The 21039-nt window shown below is 37.7% G+C and overlaps 1 protein-coding gene across 3 annotated transcripts; it reads right to left on the bottom strand.

The window, feature by feature from the left end:
* Window positions 1-295: 295 nt before the first annotated feature.
* Window positions 296-20175, bottom strand: stat1b (signal transducer and activator of transcription 1b). 3 transcript variants are annotated; one of them, XM_027168828.2, is made up of 24 exons: window positions 20099-20175; window positions 17130-17257; window positions 16575-16719; window positions 16357-16452; window positions 13469-13558; window positions 12880-12958; window positions 12380-12474; window positions 10975-11126; window positions 10193-10351; window positions 9993-10085; window positions 8556-8615; window positions 8430-8459; window positions 8253-8343; window positions 8085-8126; window positions 7273-7356; window positions 7061-7159; window positions 6799-6934; window positions 5842-5897; window positions 3274-3368; window positions 2957-3096; window positions 1488-1676; window positions 1307-1382; window positions 1106-1200; window positions 296-868 (listed from the first exon to the last, which is right to left on the bottom strand). In XM_027168828.2, the coding sequence occupies exons 2-23, from the start codon at window positions 17255-17257 to the stop codon at window positions 1131-1133; spliced, it is 2205 nt and encodes a 734-aa protein (XP_027024629.2). In that variant the 5' UTR covers window positions 20099-20175; the 3' UTR covers window positions 296-868; window positions 1106-1130. The 3 variants fall into 3 exon arrangements, with proteins under 3 accessions (XP_027024629.2, XP_027024554.2, XP_027024478.2); XM_027168753.2 differs by lacking the exon at window positions 20099-20175 and adding an exon at window positions 19914-20092 and having other exon boundaries at window positions 296-919; XM_027168677.2 differs by lacking the exon at window positions 20099-20175 and adding an exon at window positions 19914-20092.
* Between the last annotated feature and the right edge of the window lie 864 nt (window positions 20176-21039).

Below are 21039 nucleotides of genomic sequence, written 5' to 3'. Positions count from 1 at the left end.
GCTGCGGCGCCCTGGGAGCAGTTGGGAGGTTCGGTGCCTTGCTCAAGGGCACCTCAGTCGTGGCCGGCCCGAGACTCGAACCCACAACCTTTGGGTTACGAATCAGACTCTCTAACCATTAGGCAACGACTGCCCCATAGCAGGTACATGGAGAAAACGTATCACAGTGAAAGGCACGAGCTCCAAAAGACGACTTCATCGATCAGATAAGAACTGAGTTGTCCACTTGGAAATAAAGAAGTTATATTCAAAAAATAAATGAATTCATTCATTTCTAAAATTAAAGCGATGGACATAACGAATGGAACATTTATTTATTCCTATTCATTATACATTATATAATTATTCCATCAATTGTTCGAAAGCTTTCAGGAGTAAATCAGAACTTTCTCCTGAACTAAATTAAAATGTTTAATATTTAACATTATTGTTAGTCGTAATTCCAACATTTAAAGAAACAGGTCCAGACTATGAGCTGTGTTAACACGTGAACGCGTCTAGACTATGAGCTGTGTTAACATGTAACCGAGTTCAATGTATGAAGTGTGTGAACACGTGACCTGATTCAGAGTATGAGCTAACCGTTTCAAATTACAAGTCTATATTATTAATTTAAGATGTACAATATTAAATAAAGCTGTGAGGTAAATTCTGTCTGTCTCTTCACCCAGGTACATACTGTAATGATTTTTTACAAAAGTGCAATTCAAAAAATTCACCATAAAACACACACACACACACACACACACACACACACACACACACACACACACACACACACACACACGTTAAATTTCTTTTTCAGGAAAGCTGGAGGACGAGGATGGAAGCATTCACTGCTGCGGATTTACTGCGGCAAACTTTCACACTGATAAGAGAAAAAAATAAAATAAAATCAGCATGTAGGTTTCCTTTAAACCTGAAAGGACAGATTGAGTATCAGTCAGCGTTAAAGCAATACAGTGAAATTTTGTTTCATCTACAAAATCCTCTGAAACAGATGATGTGTTTTAAACAGATGATGTGTTACTGTACAAACAGATGTACAGGAGAGCATTGGGACAGATCTTATTGTTGTAAATGAGTATAAGTACATTTTTATTACCATATCATCCATGCTGTTGTTTTTGTTAATGCTCTGCGGCACACTGAAATCCTGGACTCTCAGGCAGGATTCTGTCCTGAGGTCTTCTTTCTGGGCTGCAGAGGTGAAAGCATTGCAACAGTTATTCATCCATCTTAAAAAGAAATCTGCTTTATCATACAATATACTTTTATTATTGAGGTTATATTTAACTAAACACACCCTGACACTGAAATGATCTGTCTGGGCAAGTAAGGATCCGGGGGATTTGGTTTATCCACGTCCATGTCTTCTGAAGCTGAAATCATTAAGAGTGTGAAGATCATTGATTTTTATATAACGCGCAAGTCAACACGTCACAGACTGTATATTAAGGCTAAAGTGATGAATCGAGTGTGTGTACCATCTGAAGTGCTGCTGTAGTAGTGGCCGAACGCGACGTCTTTTGGGATGTCCGGATACAGATAGAGCAGAGGATATTCCGGAATGTTCTCCGTGCCCATCAACATGTAGGTCCGAATGACGTCAGGAAAAGAGAGGTTGACTAAATCCCACTTCCTGTAGGGCTTCACAGAGTGTGTCTGAGGTTGACCTGCGTTTCACACGACAGAATACGTTAGATGTATCTGATAAAACGTTTGTCTTCTCTATGTCATTATACACTGCTACGACATTCTTTATTCTGATTATATTACATCACTAATCACGCCAAATGGTCATGTGTTTTCTGTACAATTGTGTGGTTCTGACTTTGCGGGAACAGAACAAATGTGTGACGGTCAGGTGTCTGCATGGTTTAAGCCGTATAATGTTGTTCGGCCAACAGGGAAAAGAATGAGTTTTTTTATTAAAGGGAATTTATTAAGAAAACAGCAAACACATGGATGAAGCCACTCATTTCGGGCATCACGAGGTGGTGACGGTGCTGCAGGGGTTTAATAATAAATACAGTAATGTGTAGAAGATCAGTGCAGATAAGGAGAACGCTGCCAAGAACCTGGACAGCATGCTGGAGGCCTGAAAGGTGTAAAGTTCACACCAGCAGAGGGCGCTCTCTCTCTCTCATTCTCTCGCTGTCTCTCTCTAACTCTCTTTTTCTCATTCTCTCTCTCTCTCTCCCTCTCTCTCTCTTTCATTCTCTCTCTCCCTCGCTCTCTCTCATTCTCTCTCTCCCTCTCTCTATCTCTCTCTAACTCGCTCTCTCTCTCTCATTCTCTCTCTCTTTCTCTAATTCTCTCTCTCTTTCTCTCCTCCCAAATTCATCTGTTTGCAATTTTTCTTTGTCTTTGTCTTTTTGGTTTTCCAGTTTAGTCTCCTTTAGTATTTCTCATAATTTGTTATTTAAAACATGGTTTAAGCTGTATAATGTTGTTCGGCCAACAGGGAAAAGAATGAGTTTTTTATTACAGGGAATTTATTAAGAAAACAGCAAACACAGAAAAACAGTGTGGAAGACAAAGCAAGTGAGATAATTCAACAAAAACAGAGTTTAAACACAAGGACTCAGCAAACCATTAGCACATAACAACAGGTATATATACGGAGGACAGTCATTGAGATACAAGGAGCACATGTGCAAAGGCAGAACGGATTAAGGATAGGGGCGGGGCTGAAACTTTAGCACAAAACAAACAAAAGCACATAACACAAGCCTGCCAGAATGTCCCTCTGGTGTTCAGACACAGTGTAACGTAGTGAAATGCTTTACTGACTGTCCGTGTCAAAAAAATAGAATCGATACTAAAAAGAGAATTTTTCTTTTTATTATAATTATTCTTTTTTATTTTAATATGTTTCTGTTCAGGGTTCAGATAAACTTGTTCCACAAGTTTTGAGTATATCACTTTCCACAAGCTGAGCTACCAGCCCTACCGTTCAGGGACTGCTCCACCCACGTGATGGTGATGCCTCCGTCTTTACATGTCTCACTGAAGCGCAGGAGGAAAGTGCCTGGACGTTTGTCTTGAAGCAGAATTTTCTCCTTCTCTTTACTAATAAAGCCCATGATATACCTGAACACATACATAAAGACAAGCGGTTTACTCCATGCAGTCTGTTATCTTCAGAAACTCTACTCTAACTAGTCTGGGATCTGCAGACAAACTGTTACATGAAACTACACAGTTACAGCAGACTGAATTCAGCTTCAACATACAGTAAGAACCTGTCCTATGTTCTTGTTTTCTTACCCATCATTCCAGATGTTCAGTAAGCATCGTTTAATGAGGTCCAGGATTCCATCAAGCCACAGCCAGAAAGCAACTCCTCTCTCATTGGATGATGTCTGAAATAAAAAAATGTAAAAAAATTATACGAAATGAATGAATCCTAGTTTAGAGAAATTGATACATACAATTAAGGGGCAACTTTTTTAATTTGTAAAGAAAAACTACAGGGGGGCACAGTGGCTTAATGGTTAGCCTTACACCTCCAGGGTTGGGGGTTCGATTCCCGCCTCCGCCTTGTGTGTGCGGAGTTTGCATGTTCTCCCCGTGCCTCGGGGGTTTCCTCCGGGTACTCCGGTTTCCTCCCCCGGTCCAAAGACATGCATGGTAGGTTGATTGGCATCTCTGGAAAATTGTCCGTAGTGTGTGAGTGAGAGTGTGTGTGCCCTGCGATGGGTTGGCACTCTGTCCAGGGTGTATCCTGACTCGATGCCCGATGACGCCTGAGATAGGCACAGGCTCCCCGTGACCCGAGGCAGTTCGGATAAGCGGTAGAAAATGAGTGAGTGAGTGACAGAGAAAAACTACATAAAGATTCGTATATGCATGAATTTGGCCTGAGTCTGCTCAAAAGTTTGTGCCCTCGGTGGTTTTATGTATGTCCAAACATTGTAATAAAAAATTTTACCTAAAATGAATAGTACTCTAGCATATGTACATGTTTATTTGATTTCATTGTTGCTATTATTTTTATTATTTATATTTATTTTATTGTGTATTTCTTATGCTAGGTTTTCTTTGAGGTCACTCCTCATATTTGCACTGCTGTGTCATCTCTTACTATGAGGGATTAATAAAGTTTCATCTCACCTCGTCTCACATCTCATCTCAACTAAAATAAAAACATCGATCTTCCATAGAGCTTGAAAAAGCCTTATAAAGTCAGATTATTTTATAGAAGTGCTTTTGTGGGACAATTGAACTATTGTCAGAGAGAAGATCAAATAAAATAAACGCATAAACATTAGACACGTGAGAAAGATCTTAAAAAAGAAGAGAAACATGAAGAAATAATATTTATAATAATAATAATAATAATAATAATATGCTTGTTTCATTTCTTTCTTCATTAATGTTTTGCTAAACTTGTACATGAACATCCTGATGTTTTTGATAGTCTTGGGAAATGTTTCTCTCTAAACCACACCCAGCCGTTTGGTCTGAATCTGTCATCCGTCCTGTCATGCTCACAGATTCTGCTAAGGGGCCCTCCTACCTGACCCGTGAGCCATGTAAACCATTTGCCACACATTCACACTTAACAGCATCTCCTCTACTAACAAATTTCAGCATAGCACCTGTAAGTTATAGATAACTACTATTATTCATTTTATAAGCTGCATTAGGCCCCACTGTTATCACGCTACTTTTTGTACTGGTCCCCATTTTTTATTTCATTTTTCATGGCCAGTTGGATAACTTCGCTTCATATTGTCATCTACACAGCAGGGGCAATTCTAGGGTCAGAGCTTTAGGGGTGCTGAGCTCCTTTTCAGGGTTGTTAAAGCTAACGATATGATCAAAAGGCACACCGATTATTATTATTATTATTATTATTATTATTATTATTATTATTATTGTGCTTTTAACTTTTTATTAAATGACAAATTTCTTTCACAAGATCATTATGGACTGTCCCTAGTCTCTCACCTGATTCTGTCTTTATTTTTATTTATTTATTTTTTAAGGAACTGTCGTATGTCCAGTGCTCACTGGCCACACACACACACACACACACACACACACAGAGAGAGAGAGAGAGAGAGAGAGAGAGAGAGAGAGAGAGAGAGAGAGAGAGAGAGAGAGAGAGAGAGAGAGAGAGAGAGAGAGTAATGCTAGGAGTTCAGGAGTTAAATCCTCTGTGTGTGAGGAATGAATAAATACAGCAAAGTGAGTGAGTGTTTTCACACATACTGGTGGTATACAGTGATATATCATTTATTTTCACGCTGGTCCAAACGCCAGGGCTTTGTGTTTCCATGACGACTGACCAGAAAAGACGCACATGACTCCCAATTGTTAAAATGAGTATCAAATTAACGATAAACTTTTTCAACATAGACACACGTACGCACTACACAGGTACGCAGTTTATTTGTCGAGCTGCTGTTTTTGTTTCACGCTCTAGCAGTTAATAAACAGAACTGCATGCGTCCTGTGGAAGAACATTGTAACCGGCGCTACTTCTCTCCGTTTATGACTATGGACGAGTCACTCAGGTCCTGTGCTACTCCACAGCGGCGGCGACTCGCTGGACTAAAATATTAATAAAAATTGTAGCCTTGCCCATGCTACACAGTAAACATTAACACGCGCTGTAAAATGAGGCAGGGAGACGGGGCTTTGCGTAATTTGCGGGGACCTACGCAACTTGCGTAGTGTGCGTATAGGGCCGATCGGCTCAATAAGTTTCGTTTCGTTTCATTAGAAACTTTAGCAGTGTGAAAGTACAACAAACAAAGATGTAAAGAAACAAAGCAGAACTTTAACAGAGTTATAGTGAATGTGGATTTACCGCATTAACACACTCACCTTAATGAACTTGCTCCAGGAGACTGGAGTTTCCGGGTCTTCTTGAGCCTCAGGACCTGCGGACATGAGGAGAGAACATGAAATACTCTGTTTGATTTACAGTATAGAGGATTTGCCTAGAAAAGCAGCCCTTTCCCTAAACAGCAATGTCCATTTATCACAAAACAATTCCCTCACTTGCCCCTCTCTATTCAAGTTAATTAAAAAAATAAAAAAAAAACCAACACAGTTTGTCTTGAAAACTTTTTACAGCTTTACATCTAAATGGTACAAAGCTCAGAAACTGGAGACTCTCTCCATCAATCTTAAATCATTTACTTTCAAATTTGAAGTGTATTCCGTGGAAATCTCTCCGAATTTGTTGCTATAGAAACGGTCATGTAGAACGAGTGCATTTATATAAATCTTTGCTTCAGAGCTGCTGATAATTAATGTTAAATGATTAATGACGATCAGAACAATTAGAATCCAGAATTGAGCAGCGTTGTGGATAAAATAAGGCATCAATATACTAGATGCAAATTAAAATGACTCCATGAGATTGTTCATTTAAAATTAAATATTTTTAAAAAAAAATTAAAACTTTTTATCAAGACATTTATAGAAATAGCATCCAGAGTGTTTAAAATCTGCATAAAAATGCAGACTTATTTTTATTTGACCAAAAACAAGTGCTATTGAACTGTCAATTAATTTTAATTACAGCTGATGTCACATCGCATAACGTCACAAATCCGGTTTCGAAGCGGACAAACATGGCCGATGGTGATTAGGCTACAACTCTCAACGGCCATCGGTGTTCCCACGTGCTCAGTCACTGGACTTTGATTCAATGCCGTTTCGTGAGATATACGCTCAGTTTATTTAGGTTCCCAAGCTTTCGATATTTTTGTATTTCTGCAGTGGATTCCAGTTTAGGAAATGTATGTGTTTTGTGTAAGTGTATCTGTAGCTCACCGAGTATTTTATCTGCAAGCATGCTCAGTTGCTCCATGTTAAGACCTCTCTTAGTGATCGAGGAAAACTGCCAGCTCAGAACCTTTGCTAGGTCTCCCCACATCATCAAAGGAGGGTTCAGGAAAAACCCAAGGTTCTGAAATAGAGTTTATTTTTATTCGTGGAAAGAGAGAGAGAGAGAGAGAGAGAGAGAGAGAGAGAGAGAGAGAGACAGACAGACAGACAGACAGACAGACAGACCTGCTGGGAAAATGTCTCTTACCTGATAGTCAGTACAGAGCATGTTATACCAGAGGATGGAGGCCCAGGCGCTGGGCATCTGGCTGTTATGAGATATTACCACTACAGGAAGTGAGGTGGTCTGCATTCACACACAAACACACAGGAGTTGTGAACTCCATTCTCAACGTGCTCTACACTCTAGATATGCACTGTAATTTGTGTGTGTGTGTGTGTGTGTGTGTGTGTGTTTACCGTTATATCGATGGAAACATCTGCTTGCTTGAGTTGAGTGTCAAAGCTGATGGAATGAAGTTCCTCTGTGATGACAAGAGGAGACTGGAGGAAAAACCAACCTTTATATTATCTTTAATTTATAATATTCAACCAACTAATCACCCTCGCACACCCTTTCTACACTTAAACAGATAAGCCACTGCCGGATAACTTCATTATATTATTTTTGAACTTTAATCAAGTAAATTGTTTTAAAGTCTTTTAAAATGGAAAAAGGATTGAAAAAAAAAACTTTTGCCCCTTACATTTTTATATTGATCCTCAAATACTCTATTGCTAAAGGTCTTTTTAATGAGAGGAAAAATGTACATAAACACCAAGGTGATGGGTCTGAATTAAATATAAAGCAAGTTTAATAAAACCTATGAATTATTACAGTTTTTCTGTACTTTATTCCACACTTGCAAAATCCTTTAATTCAGCAATGTGTAAAAATAAATAAATAATTGTTAAAATTAACTGAACTCACACTACAGTCAGTGAACCTGTATGTTTTTTGATCGTTTTTACATGAAAGGTTAATTAATAAACATTGATTTGATTTAAAGTATGTTAATAAAAGCAAGTATAAAATAAATCAATTTATTACATTTTCTTCATAAGTGAAATAATCTGTTTTAACATACAAAATACACACACACACACACACACACACACACACACACATTATATGTGTGTGTGTGTGTGTGTGTGTGTGTGTGTGTGTGTGTGTGTGTGTGTGTGTGTGTGTGTGTGTGTGTGTGTGTGTGTGTGTGTGTATTTTTTCCAACCTCATTTGTTTTACTTCCAGTTGCTTTCTGTTCTTTCAGTAGCTGTATGTAAAAAAATAAGGAAAAAACATTAGTATTAGAAATTAATTATGACTGTTTCTTTTTACCACAGAAACAGTCATTAAAATGTTTAAATCCACAGTGCATCAGTAAAACTGTCACTCATACCAAGTGCCGGAACTCTGCAGACAGGCAGCCACTAGATTCCTCCATATTCATGACTTTAATATTGGTTCCTAAAATATTGAACCTACGGAATCTGAATTGCACATTGATTAAAGTAATTAGCATTCATTCATTATTTATTATTCAGCTTACCAAAAAGTACAAAGTGCAACTTTTTACCCCTTGGCCATATTCTTTTCTGTTATATCCCTAAGTAGAAAATAAAGTACAGCAATAATTAAAACTACAAAATATAAATTATAGTTAATAAATATAGGTAACGAGTATTTCAGCATAGAAACATACTTATCAAAAGATGCTTTAACTTTTAGCTGGCAGTTCAACTCCGGTAGATTGACCAGCAGCCTAGGAAAAGGGAAAATGTTGTTGTTATTGCTGCCCTTGTTGTTGAAATTTGAAGGTTTTTCCCAACACCATGACATTCCGTGTAGAGGTAATAGAGCAAAAAGTTGTATTTTTGATCTCATTTGTGGTTATTTGAGTAAATAACTCCTCCTCTATAACTCCTGACAGGATCAACAGTGACTGTGCCATTATATACAATAATAATAAAATATGTACATTAATATCATACCATAACATTTTGTTTGTACTATTGTATACAATTTAAATGTAGAAGAATCCATTTATATTTCATTATATTTATTTCTCTTGTACTGTAAAGCAGTTTTAATATTTAATAAAGTTATATCTTATAATAATTGTGCTGTTCAGTTAGGTTAACCTGTGAACATTTGAATTACTCTATGTTTATTAGAGAACTGTGGTTATTTGAATTCAATTTTGTGCTTCTCAGTTAACTCTGGTGTTTGTTTGAGTAAATATGTGATCATTTGAGTTGATTGTGGTGTTTGTTTGAGTAAATATATGATCATTTGAGTTGATTGTGGTGTTTTTTGAGTAAATATATGATCGTTTGAGTTGATTGTGGTGTTTGAGTTAACATATGATCATTTGAGCTGATTGTGGTGTTTGTTTGAGTAAATATATGATCATTTGAGTTGACTGTGGTGTTTGAGTAAATATATGATCATTTGAGTTGATTGTGGTGTTTGAGTAAATGTATGATCATTTGAGTTGATTGTGGTGTTTGTTTGAGTAAATATATGATCATTTGAGTTGACTGTGGTGTTTGTTTGAGTAAATATATGATCATTTGAGTTGATTGTGGTGTTTGAGTAAATATATGGACATTTGAGTTGATTGTGGTGTTTGTTTGAGTAAATATGTGATCATTTGAGTTGATCTAATTAGTTGATTTAAGTATTTGACTTAACTGAGTTGTTCTTTTGAGATAACTCTGTTGTTTGAGTTAATTGAGTTGTTCATTTTAGTTGAATGTAGTGTTCAGTTGAGCTCACTGGTGTACATTCGAGTTGAGTTGCAGTCATTTGAGATTGAGTGTTTTTAATTTGAGTTAATCAGAGTTTTAGTTGAGTCATCATCTGAGTTAACAATGTTGCACATTTGAGATACCTGTGGTCATTTAATTTCATTGTTTTCACCTGACCTAACTGTAATGGTCACTTGACTTAACCTGTAGTCATTTGTGTTTAGCTGTTGTGTTCAGCTGAGATTCAGATAGTTGAGATAATTGTGTTAAAGTTAATTTGTGCTCATCTAAGTTTTGATTGTTGCTGTTTGACCTACTGTTTATTTGACTCTGTCTATAGTTAAATAAACTCTCATGAGCAAAAGTTCATTCTTGTTCCAAAAATCTACCTGATTTTAACTGTAAACTGGACACTAGTCTTTAGCACCAGTGGTCTCTGCGGATGCGTGGGCATACACGGCTGCGTTTCCACCACAATGGAACTGAAACACACAACACATGCATTTACATTCTGCAGTAGCGTATAAACCTGACCACAAAGCCTAATCAGATTCCACCTCTGACTGTTTAACCCTCAAAAGTGACGTACTTGATGAGGAGATTTTTGAAGAGCGACAGCATCTGCTCCTGCAATGAGCTCATGTTCAAAGCGATGGGGTCGTTTTTGTAAGTGAAGTTCAGCACCAGTTCCTGCAGCGTGTTTAGCTGATGACGGATCTGCTGCAAACATTCTGCCACTGCTGTGAACCTGAGAACAATTTTTTTTACTGATTTACTTACTGTATATATGTAAGTCAAATGTATGCAGAAAGAAAGATGATGGAAACTGCAAGAGTAGATAGACAAAATATATATTTAAGTATATATATATATATATATATATATATATAGATATATATATATATATATATATATATATACGTATATATATATATATATATATATATATATATATATATATATATACGTATATATATATATATATATATATATACGTATATATATATATATATATATATATATATATATATATATACGTATATATATATATATATATATATATATACGTATATATATATATATATATATATATATATCTATATATATATATATATATATATATATATATATATATATATATATATATTATTGCTACAGATAGTTTAGGTTTAAATTCATGTTTGGCCATATCCAGGAGTGGTTATGCCTCTCTGGTATGATCCGTTGGGTTCGAAACCTTTTAAAAATTCTATGGTGATTGGTTTATATTAGATATCAGATGTCAAATATTCTACAGTCAATGGCATAATGATTGTTGATTACAAACTTTTCAAACTGTAGTGTAAATGTACGTGTTAAAAAAAAACTCACCAGTTCTGTAATTGATCCAAGCAAGCGTTTGGAGGGCCACCAATGCAAGCTATCTGTTGCCTCTGCTTCCACTCTGGAAGCGTTTCTGATATGAGTGTGCTCTGGATCAGATCTGCTAATTGTAGTGTATTTAATAACTCCTTTACAACTACCTGCAGATACACATACACATAAATCACACATAAAGGTATACTGTAGCATTAGTGTTTAATGTCTTTTGCTGTTCAGACAAAGTGTATACTGTTAGCAAGGTATGTTGCGACACACGGTATGCAGCAAAACTGGCTGGATTTGTCACTCCTACCCGAACTGTCGCCTAGCCAGTTCCATGGCTAACCAACAAACCTGTGTTTTTGTTACGCAGAAGTTGGATTGGTTTAGACGGCTGAATCAAGTTAGACAGCTCCTAAATGGCCATGTGAGAATGTCAGGAATGCCCCAAAGGATCCTGGTGGTGAGCATTACTCCTCTCCAGCAGGAGAGTTATAATGTTGGCCAATCACAGAAAAGTATGGTCAGAAACAGGAAGCCCCTGGAACCCAGTACTGCTTGACAGTAGCACAGGCTTGAGGAGCAGAGAACTCAGAGTATGGGATGAAGCATCATCACGAAGAGACTGGTGTCATCACCATGGCAGCAATAGGCCTAGTTCAATCAGTGGCTGCATAACTAAACATACTGTCAAGGTTCTACAGAGGTGATGCAGCTGAGCCTAATGGAAAAGGTGACCACACTCAAGGTCATTATTAAACAGCACTACATTCCATTTACCACATTTTGGCAGACACCCTGATCCTGAACGACTCCTGAGCAATTGACATTACTGGACTTGCTCAAGAGCCCCAGAAGTGGCAGCTTGGTGATCCTGGAATCCTATCTCCCCATCAGAAGGCCAACACCATACTACTAGTTCCAGACTGATCCACTGCACAGTGCAGACTTATTCCAAGGGAGAAACCTCAGTCTGGAAGTGGCAGCTGACAATTTTGGCAGGCATTTCCTGCTTTCTTTGGTGTTACAACCTAACCTAGTCTTCAAATGTACTATAAGCAAAGAACCTGCAAGTTCATTAACATGTATCCTGCATGATATGATCGCATGTGGACAGCATTAACTACATGTGTGCACCTGCTTTTTAAAGACCCTTTGTGACCCAATTCTTCAAAAAACATTCACCAGTGGTCTGGAAAGCATATAATCACATCATATTTGTGGAGTTAATGCAAATGCACTCAGAAAAGTCCTGCACAACTCATCAACTCTATCACTGCTCTTGCCAAAAAAAAGGTATCATCAAGGGGCTGTTTGGAAATTGAACCAAAAAATAGAGCTATCTGCTACTGGGCTAAAGGATAAAGGCAATTAACGGATGAAATGTAAGCAGCCACATTTAGCATTGGCTTACCTCTCTCAGTCTGTTCAGATTAAGGTATATTTCTCTGATCTTCAACTGCTCCATCTGAATCTCTTTTGCTATAGATGCATTTACTTGAACCTCCACTGAAAACACAAAGCATACATGATTCATCACATCACATGACTCATGCATTCAAATCTATTTAGATTCATTGTTCGGTCAATTAGAACCTAAAGCTCCAGTTTGCCTTAACCTATTTCTGTAACAAAACCTTTTCCACACCCATAAAACACATTAGGTCAGAGTTGACTCTGGTGCTTGAACACCTAAATATAAGGCTTTATATACCGTATTTATGTATTTTTTATGAAACAATGGTTCTCAAAATCAGGTCCATAAAGTAAAGCAGAAGGGTTTGTGATTTTTTTTTCTTGTTACAGTGGAGACATCACAGTTTAGATGATCAAAGTTATTATAACTTTGTATTTATACAAAGCCTTATACACTTTATTTTCAAATGATTATAGACTAAAAACACAAACTCTTACTTCTACTCTGTAAAGTTTTCCTCTTGAAGTCGTGCTCGTCTTGTAGGTCCTTCAGAGCCTTAATGTCCTGTTCTGATTTCTATTCACACACATATCACACAAATATTAGGAAAGTCAATGTTCCTGCCTACAGAACAAAGTTTTTCAGTATTTCTTTTTGTTTGTTTGTTTTTATACAGGAGAAGTTCGCATACAGATGAATGGGCTACATTTACATTTACGCTATTCGGCAGACATTTACATTTACATTACATTTACCCTTATCTAGACCGATGATAAAAGTGTTTTTAAAAATAACACCTACTTTACAGCAGTATTATTTTTATATCCCAGCTGAGAAAGTTGGGGTCAGTGTGCAGGACCAGCTATGATGCAGTGCCCCTGGAGCAGAGAGACTTAAGGGCCTTGCTCAAGGGCCAAATAGTGGCAGATTAGCAGTGTGGCACTAGGGCTTGAACCCTGATCTTCCAAGCAACAGCCCACAGCTTTAACCACTTGGGCTACTACTCCCCTAGTCTACTAGTACTATATGTACTGTAGTTGCATAGTGATATTTGTTCAGTAAAATTCAGTTATATTCGTGTTTTACCTGCACTTTTTTCTTCAGCTCGTTCACCTGGTTGTCCAGTTGTTTCTGCTTCTCCATCACAATGTTGCCCTGAGGTGAGCCTGTATTATCCTAATGAAAAGAACAACATGGCTGGTCTTGGTGAAGGTGAAGCATGTGGTTTTGAGCTGGTTTTCTTTTCTCAATTGAAATATATTTTATTATTTAAATTGTCAGAGCGGACATCCAGGTTTGTGACTCCATGACTTCACTTCCGAGTCAGCAGCCATCTTGAACAACGTGCTCTCACGGCATTCACCATTTTATGTTCATCTGTATATAAACACACCGCCTACACTTTCTCACTGCCATATGGTCGTTTCTGTTTGCCTGGCACTCAGTAATTTATCCCGCCATTTTCCAGTCTGTTATTCTTCAGGTTTTCACCCTGGATGTTTTCTGGTTTCCTGTTTCTGTCTGCCCTGCATTGCTCTGTTTGCTGATCAATTGTTTTAGGCTATATACATCTAGTAAAATCCAAACGTAATTCAAAATGTATTAAAAAATAAAATAATAATAATAATAATAATAATAATAATAATAATAATAATAATAATAATAATCAGCGCTACTCCGTCCAGGGTGCATCCTTCCTTGATGCCCAATAACGCCTGAGGATACCCCCCCCCCACACATGAGTAGTTCAGATAAGCGGTAGAAGATGAATGAATGAATAATCTGCGCTGCCTAACAGTCACATTGTGCAGGAGGAGATGGCGTGACTACATGTGATACAGAATAGCATGAAATACCTTTTTATTAGAGAACTGCAGAACACAGTGTAAAAACTAAATATTTTCCTTAATGTACATATATCAAATGTCAAAGTCTGCAAATACAGTGATGAAGCACAATCGCTACTCATCATCGGTCCTATTACCTATTACGGTGTTCATTACAAAACCATCATGAAGAAGCATGTGTTCACTATAACATTTTAGTCTTAAATTTTCGCCCACAAATTAATTCTGTGATTTTGTCAAGGTGTTAACGATCAGTCTAATTGCTAGAAACATATAAATCCTCCGGTGACCCGGGTATGTAATGCTTCATGATGGCACTGTTGGACGATTATGCCAATGGGAGAATAAGGAGAGAACGAGTTTTCAGGGACCATGATGATTTCCTGGCCCATTATGATGACTGGCTAATAAGCCGATTTAGATTCCCCAGAGCTGTGCTCTTGATATGTGGGTTGAATTGGGTCCAGTATTAGAGAGGGTAACACGCCGGAACCATGCCATGCCAGTCCAAATTTAAGTCCTTACCACTCTGGGGTTCTTGGCAACCGGCTGTTTCCAGCGGGAATTGGCAGACAGGTAAATTATTAATATAAAAAACTATAAGTAATCCTCAACTTTGTGTCTAAAACCTTTTCGTATATGAAATAATTCTATTGGAAACTATCATCTCACCCTATATGTCTGGTATATCACAGCCATCCCTGAATGCCATAATATCTGTCGTTTTGAATGGTATACTTAATATGGGTAGTCGGTACATCAGATTCCCCTACACTGTGCGAGAACAGGCCGAAATTAAAATGAAATTTTGCAGCAATGTCTGGTTTCCCAAATGTAATCGGCGCAATTGACTGCGCTCATGTTGCTGTAAGGGCACCATCTGCAAATGAATTTGCGCATGTTAACAGAAAGCATGTGCATTCTTTTAATGTGCAAATCATATGTGAGTCCAACATGACCCTCACAAACAATGTGGCACGCTGGCCTGGATCAACACATGATTCCTTTATCTTGACACATAACAGTGTAGGGAACAGACTAAATGCAGGCGCAGTAGCTACGTGATGGCTGGCTTCTTGGTGAGTTTAACAATATTAAAAATTAGAAAATGTAACAATTTTGTTTTTAATATAATTATAACCTGCAGGCGACAGTGGCTACCCCTGAGACGCTGGCTCCTCACCCCATTTTTAAACACACAGCACAGAGGAAGCTTATTATAACGAGGTCCACTCTCGTGCCCGCGCAGTGATTACGCATGTACGCACATCTGCGGGTGATCTGTGATTTATAAAGGGAACATTGCTTACAGGTGTGCGTACGCATGGTTTTATAAATCAGAATTTCTTTTGCCGTACGCCATTTTTGGCTTTTGGGCGTGTGGATTAGAGATCGAAAACCCAAGGTCTGACCCGAGACCCGAGCGGTTTTGGGTCTAAAAGTTTCACGTGTGCCTCGAACAAGGGTCGGGTATAATAATAGAGGCATCAGGTCTCGGGTAATTTAAAATGAATGTGTTTTAACCAAACAGACCCTAGCTAAGCTAATTTCATTGAAACAGACCCGTCAATCATTTCTGAATCCATGCTGTAGCGGTTACTTTACTGTAGACTTATGCAACATCGGGTTCGGCTAAAAAGTGATTCGGGTCATTTTGGGTCGAGTACATTTCTTTAGACCCAAGAAGACCTCTAGTGTGGATTTATTAGTGAATTTTCTCTATGTGCTTGAGAGACTATTCTGTGTCCATGGTGTTGTTCTTCCCCAGTGCTCATTCTCCTTATCCACTGCCTCTCTTGTCCTGATTTTCCATCAGCATTTTACATGTTGGTCCTAACTGCCTCCCTGACATACATTGTCATTGCTTGTTGGAAAAACTATTTTTCACTTTTTTTTAAATTTAAAACCAGCATGCATTTTTTAATGTGCAGGGTTTTTTTTTGGCATAAAACCAAATCTGAGTATATATACAGTTACTGTAGATGTGCAAAAACATTATTGCTGCCAGACATTATGCACCAGTTTAACAGATCTCACAGACCTCCAATCCACCATAAAAAGTGATGCTGCATTACAGTATATCGCTAAATATAAAACCAGTACAATAAATGACCACATGCTCTGTACCTGCGTTCTAATGGCCATATCCAGAATTCTTCTTTCTTCTTTCAGGGCGTTGGATATAATCATAGCCATGTACACTGGATTTTCCTGAAAGTGTTCCTACAAGGAAAAATGAACATTTTCTTGTTTTGTAATTGTAAAACAGACGGACACTAATGATGCCAGAAGACATTTTTAGTTATTGGTCTGATGGGATATGTTTATCTGTGTAGGTACTACACCTGTAGGTTATGTTGTATTTTGCGGAGGTTGTGCTGAAGGAGGAAGTTGTTGCTCGGATTCAGGCGGCCATAAAGCTCATCCAGCTTACTGAGAAGGTCATGGAAACGTAGCCTCGCTAGGGACTCATCAAGGGCCACACCATCCCTGTGCCAGATGATAATAATAATGATGATTATAATCAATGGCCAAGGTCAGACTAATTTTTATATTGGTCAAAAAGAGTGTTGTAATGATAATAAAGAGAGAGTGTGGTGATGATAGTGAAGATCAGAGAGATTGCGTGATGATAGTAAAGTAAAGATTTTCTCTGATATAAAACATCTGATTCAAAATAATGACAATTAATTTAATTATCAAACGTCGTCAACTAGCCATAGATGTGAACATCTGAACAAACAAATAGAGGTTTAACCCAGAATTGTTCTTCTCAAAGGTATCTTTCTGATGTTCTCCAACGACACACACAATGTTATTCATCACATGAAAGTCTCTTCTGAATGCGAGATGATGTAGTCTTGTGATAAAGAGATAATGTCTAGCATATCATTTCTCACCAGTCAGTGGTTTCAATCCACTGGCTGAGGTACTGACGAATCTCCATGGGAAACGCATCGTCGTAAAGCTGGCCGATCTGCTGCAGGTATGTTGAGTCCAGCTGTTGTAGCTGATACCAAAGCGCCATCTACAAACAGAGTCAATAATCCGTATAATATATACATTTATATATATATATATATATATATACAATATTATATACGTATAATATTTTATTTGCATTTGAGTAACCCTCATTCTGGTACAACACGCACTGGGGATTTACAGAATAGAACTAGCAACATAACAGAAAATTCCAGAAGGTTATGTTTTTCTATCTGAATTCTTCACTAGATGAGAACGATTCTGAGAAATGATAGATCAACTTTTACTTTCATAGCTTTTCTTTTTCACCTCAAGGACGACAATTTGCTCTTATCGCTGAAGCTTTGACACTAATCTAAACCACATATACTACATAACACACTGGTGGACAAAACAAATCGATCAGCTAGCCCAGTGTGCTGCTTGAACACATACGACTTTCAGCTACAGTTTATTTGCATGTAACGACCCCACATTACTTCATAAAGTATAAAACGTACAGAGGGCTGGAAACACGAAATGACTAATAAACAGCAGAAGAAAAGCAGAAGCAAAGGATATTTTGGTTCCATCTTATTCAGAAAACTATTCAGCTGTGTAATCGCAACTGAACTGTTCTTTCACCACTGTTACCTTCTCACCAAGTACATGACTTCAACTCCATCACCGATCTCAATGTGAGACTACCTGCAGGGAGGAAGTAGCCACCCTCACTGAATGGTGCACTGACAGCAACCTCTCCTTTATTGTCAGCAGATGATACTAAATTGTTGAATTCAGAAGAGAAAGAGAAGGGAGCACAGACACCCCCCCCCTCCACCACCACCACCACCACATCATACCGTAGTACAGAGTTCCTAACAATCTAGATTACAGGAGATCCCACTTGCTCTGTCCAGACTTGCCATTATATAAGAACAGTACATTCCTATAATAAGCAGTCTTCCAAATAGATGGCGTCTCTGCATCTGGTTCTAGTACAGCAAAGTAACCAATGCAGAAACCCTCAGCATCGTTACAGATCTCACTCACCCCCGATACCGACCTCAGACTGACTGGAAAGTGATTCTAAGGCATACAACCACAAGAGTAATGAACAGCTTCTGCTGATGCCTGCTCACACCACACACATCCTCCTCACCACATGAAGCTTGGATTACATTTAACAAATGCAGAATATGTAACTCTGCACTTTAAATACTTGAAGATAAGGAAGCCCTATTAGTATTCACTGACATTGTATTCTTTTGTTTGTTTTTGTTTGTGTGTAAGTTTTCTCCCTCCGTTCTGTTCACTGCATTCAGCATAATGTCTAATTCAGAAACCCACCCAATGTCTCCTAAACTTAACCTTAGAAGCGGAGATCGTCGATGTCTCTGTTAACTGTATGTCCCTGTAACAGTGTGCTTTATTTAGTTTGTGTTAGAAGCAATGAAATTTTGTGGAGGTTTTTTTTACATTTTTTAAAAATACAGTCTCTGGACATGCCATTTTTTTTATTAATGGTGCTTGCAAAGTCAACATTCTTATTATCTTGCCAGACAAAAATTTGGCGTGTAACTTGTCCTACAGCTTTTGTCCTAGACCCATGAATAAGGTGTCAAATCGACCGGCTCATTGAGGAGAGGTGTGTATGACTTTTCTAAGCAATCCAACCAACGAAGTTCACACAGCGGACGAAAAAGCGACCAAAAAAATCCCATAGACTTGAATGGGAAATTCCTAAAATTCCTTTAATCTCTCACACACTCTTCTGTGTTCTCCTAGTGACTGTAGAGGTAAAGGAGACTCTCAATACATGTAACTATCAACTCCACACTATCAACCCAATGATTCCAAAAGTATTGGCCTCCAGTCAACATCACGTGTAGCCCAGCCCCCAAAATAAGCGAAATCAAAAAGTTAGCACAACATGGACATGTCATATATCAAACCATTCAGCCCGATTAGGGGAACTGAAGTCACGTGTAGCCCCGGATTAAAGAGGATTAATAAAATGATAAGCTGGTGATAAACTTCAATGTCGCATCAAGTATTTACTGAACAAATTCCATGTACGTGAATGGTTATGAGAGAGAGAGAGAGAGAGAGAGAGAGAGAGAGAGAGAGAGAGAGAGAGAGAGAGAGAGAGAATAAAAGTCCTCTATACCTTTCATGCTACACATATGATAAGTTTAATAACCACTGTGAACTGTAACACACTTTACAGTAACAGTTACACAAATAAAAATCTTCAAACAAACAAATCAATAATTCTGATGCAAGTCACTTTTCCTGCAATCTGTTTTCTTTTTCCTCTCCAGCAGTTTATATAATTATAGCTGGGTGCAAAGCATTAAACGTTTATGGAAATATTGAATGAAGCAAACTGCGTGCACTTTTCTCATATGAAAAAGTATAATATATAATATAATATATAATCAAATTATACAAAAATACAATCAAATATCAAATAAACAAATCAAACTTTTACAATCTTTGAAGTATCAACAATCACACAAACGATAATAATAATAATAAGAAGAAGAAGAATAATAATAAGAAGAATAAGAATAAGAATAATTAAACATATAGATAAGTGACCTAAAGTCATCAGAATAAGAAATAATAAATCGAGATCTAGATCATAAAAAAACTATTCCATGTATTAATTTGGACCTTTTTATAACCAGGTCTCACACAGTTCTGCAATAACTTACCTTTGTTTACAAACGCCTTCGGATTCTGTCCTGAGTGTAGAATGTATAAGACTGTAAATGTTCTTATTAAAGATCTTCTACAGGATATTATAGAGAAAGGTAGAGACTCAAGCCAGCTGTTCACCAGGATTCTGTAACACGATTCTTATGTCTTTATGTCTGAAACTTAAACATCAGTTACTGACCTGGCGGCGGGATTCTCGTGCTTCGTCCTACCTCCAGTCAAATGCGCATGTGTTAGCCCTGCCCCGTTCTTCTGGCTGTTCTCTTCAGTGCGCGTCCTCCCTCCGGAGGGTTTATAAAACCTAACTGAGGAGAGATTAGAAACTTAGGAAGTGTCTAAAAACTGCAGACAGAGCAGATGGATATCACTGCTTAGATAAATATGAGTGCAATTCCAAGCATTTTGTTGCAGCTGCTGTTTTGCCTCAAGAAAAGTTATGACTGAAAACATAATGATTGTAATAATAAGAGATCTGTGAGGATCCTGAGGCATCTAGAGATCTACCAGCTCCAGTTAGACTCTTTGATACTATAGGGGAGATGTGAACTGCATGTGATCTTTTACATCTATACAACATTTATCAGACTGTATATTTATAATCACATCCTCCAGTGTCACCCACATGAGGATGGGGTTCTCCTTTGAGTCTAGTTCCTGTCAAGGTTTCTTCCTTTACCGTCTAAGGGAGTTTTTCCTCCCTACCGTCACCTGAGTCACCTCAGATTTGTTAAATGGGGATAAATACAAAGACATTTAAATATATATTTAATATTAATCTTGAATTTTGTATCCTATTAATCTTTATATTATTCTTTATAATAACCTTTTGTTCTATGTTTATGTTCTGTAAAGTTGCTTTAACACAAGACTAATAAACAGAATCATATGACTCATTTAGGTTGTGCACACAGGGTGTGTGGCAACCTAGTGGTGTAGGTGTTGGTTTACTAATTGGAAGGTTGTGAGTTCAATCCCAGGTCGACCAGGCCTCCACTGTTAGGCCCCTGAACAAGGATCTTAACCCTCAATTGCTAAGATTTATTTAAAAAAGACAGATAACGTAAGTCACTCTGGATAAGAGTGTCTGCCAAATGGTGGAAATGTAAATATAAGTGTCACAAC

The sequence above is a fragment of the Tachysurus fulvidraco genome, chromosome 6, assembly GCF_022655615.1.
Source record: "Tachysurus fulvidraco isolate hzauxx_2018 chromosome 6, HZAU_PFXX_2.0, whole genome shotgun sequence".
Taxonomy (NCBI): domain Eukaryota; kingdom Metazoa; phylum Chordata; class Actinopteri; order Siluriformes; family Bagridae; genus Tachysurus; species Tachysurus fulvidraco.
Note: the sequence above shows the minus strand (reverse complement) of the source record. Positions and strands in the feature narration are given on the sequence as shown.

Excerpts from the sequence above, each read along its gene's own strand:
- stat1b (XM_027168828.2), bottom strand. The coding sequence starts at position 17,257 with ATGGCGCTTTGGTATCAGCTACAACAGCTGGACTCAACATACCTGCAG. Across the intron at positions 8,460-8,555 it reads GTTAAAGCATCTTTTGATAA|GGATATAACAGAAAAGAATA; the intron begins GTATGTTTCTAT and ends TTTTCTACTTAG. Across the intron at positions 3,097-3,273 it reads CTGAACATCTGGAATGATGG|GTATATCATGGGCTTTATTA; the intron begins GTAAGAAAACAA and ends GTATGTGTTCAG.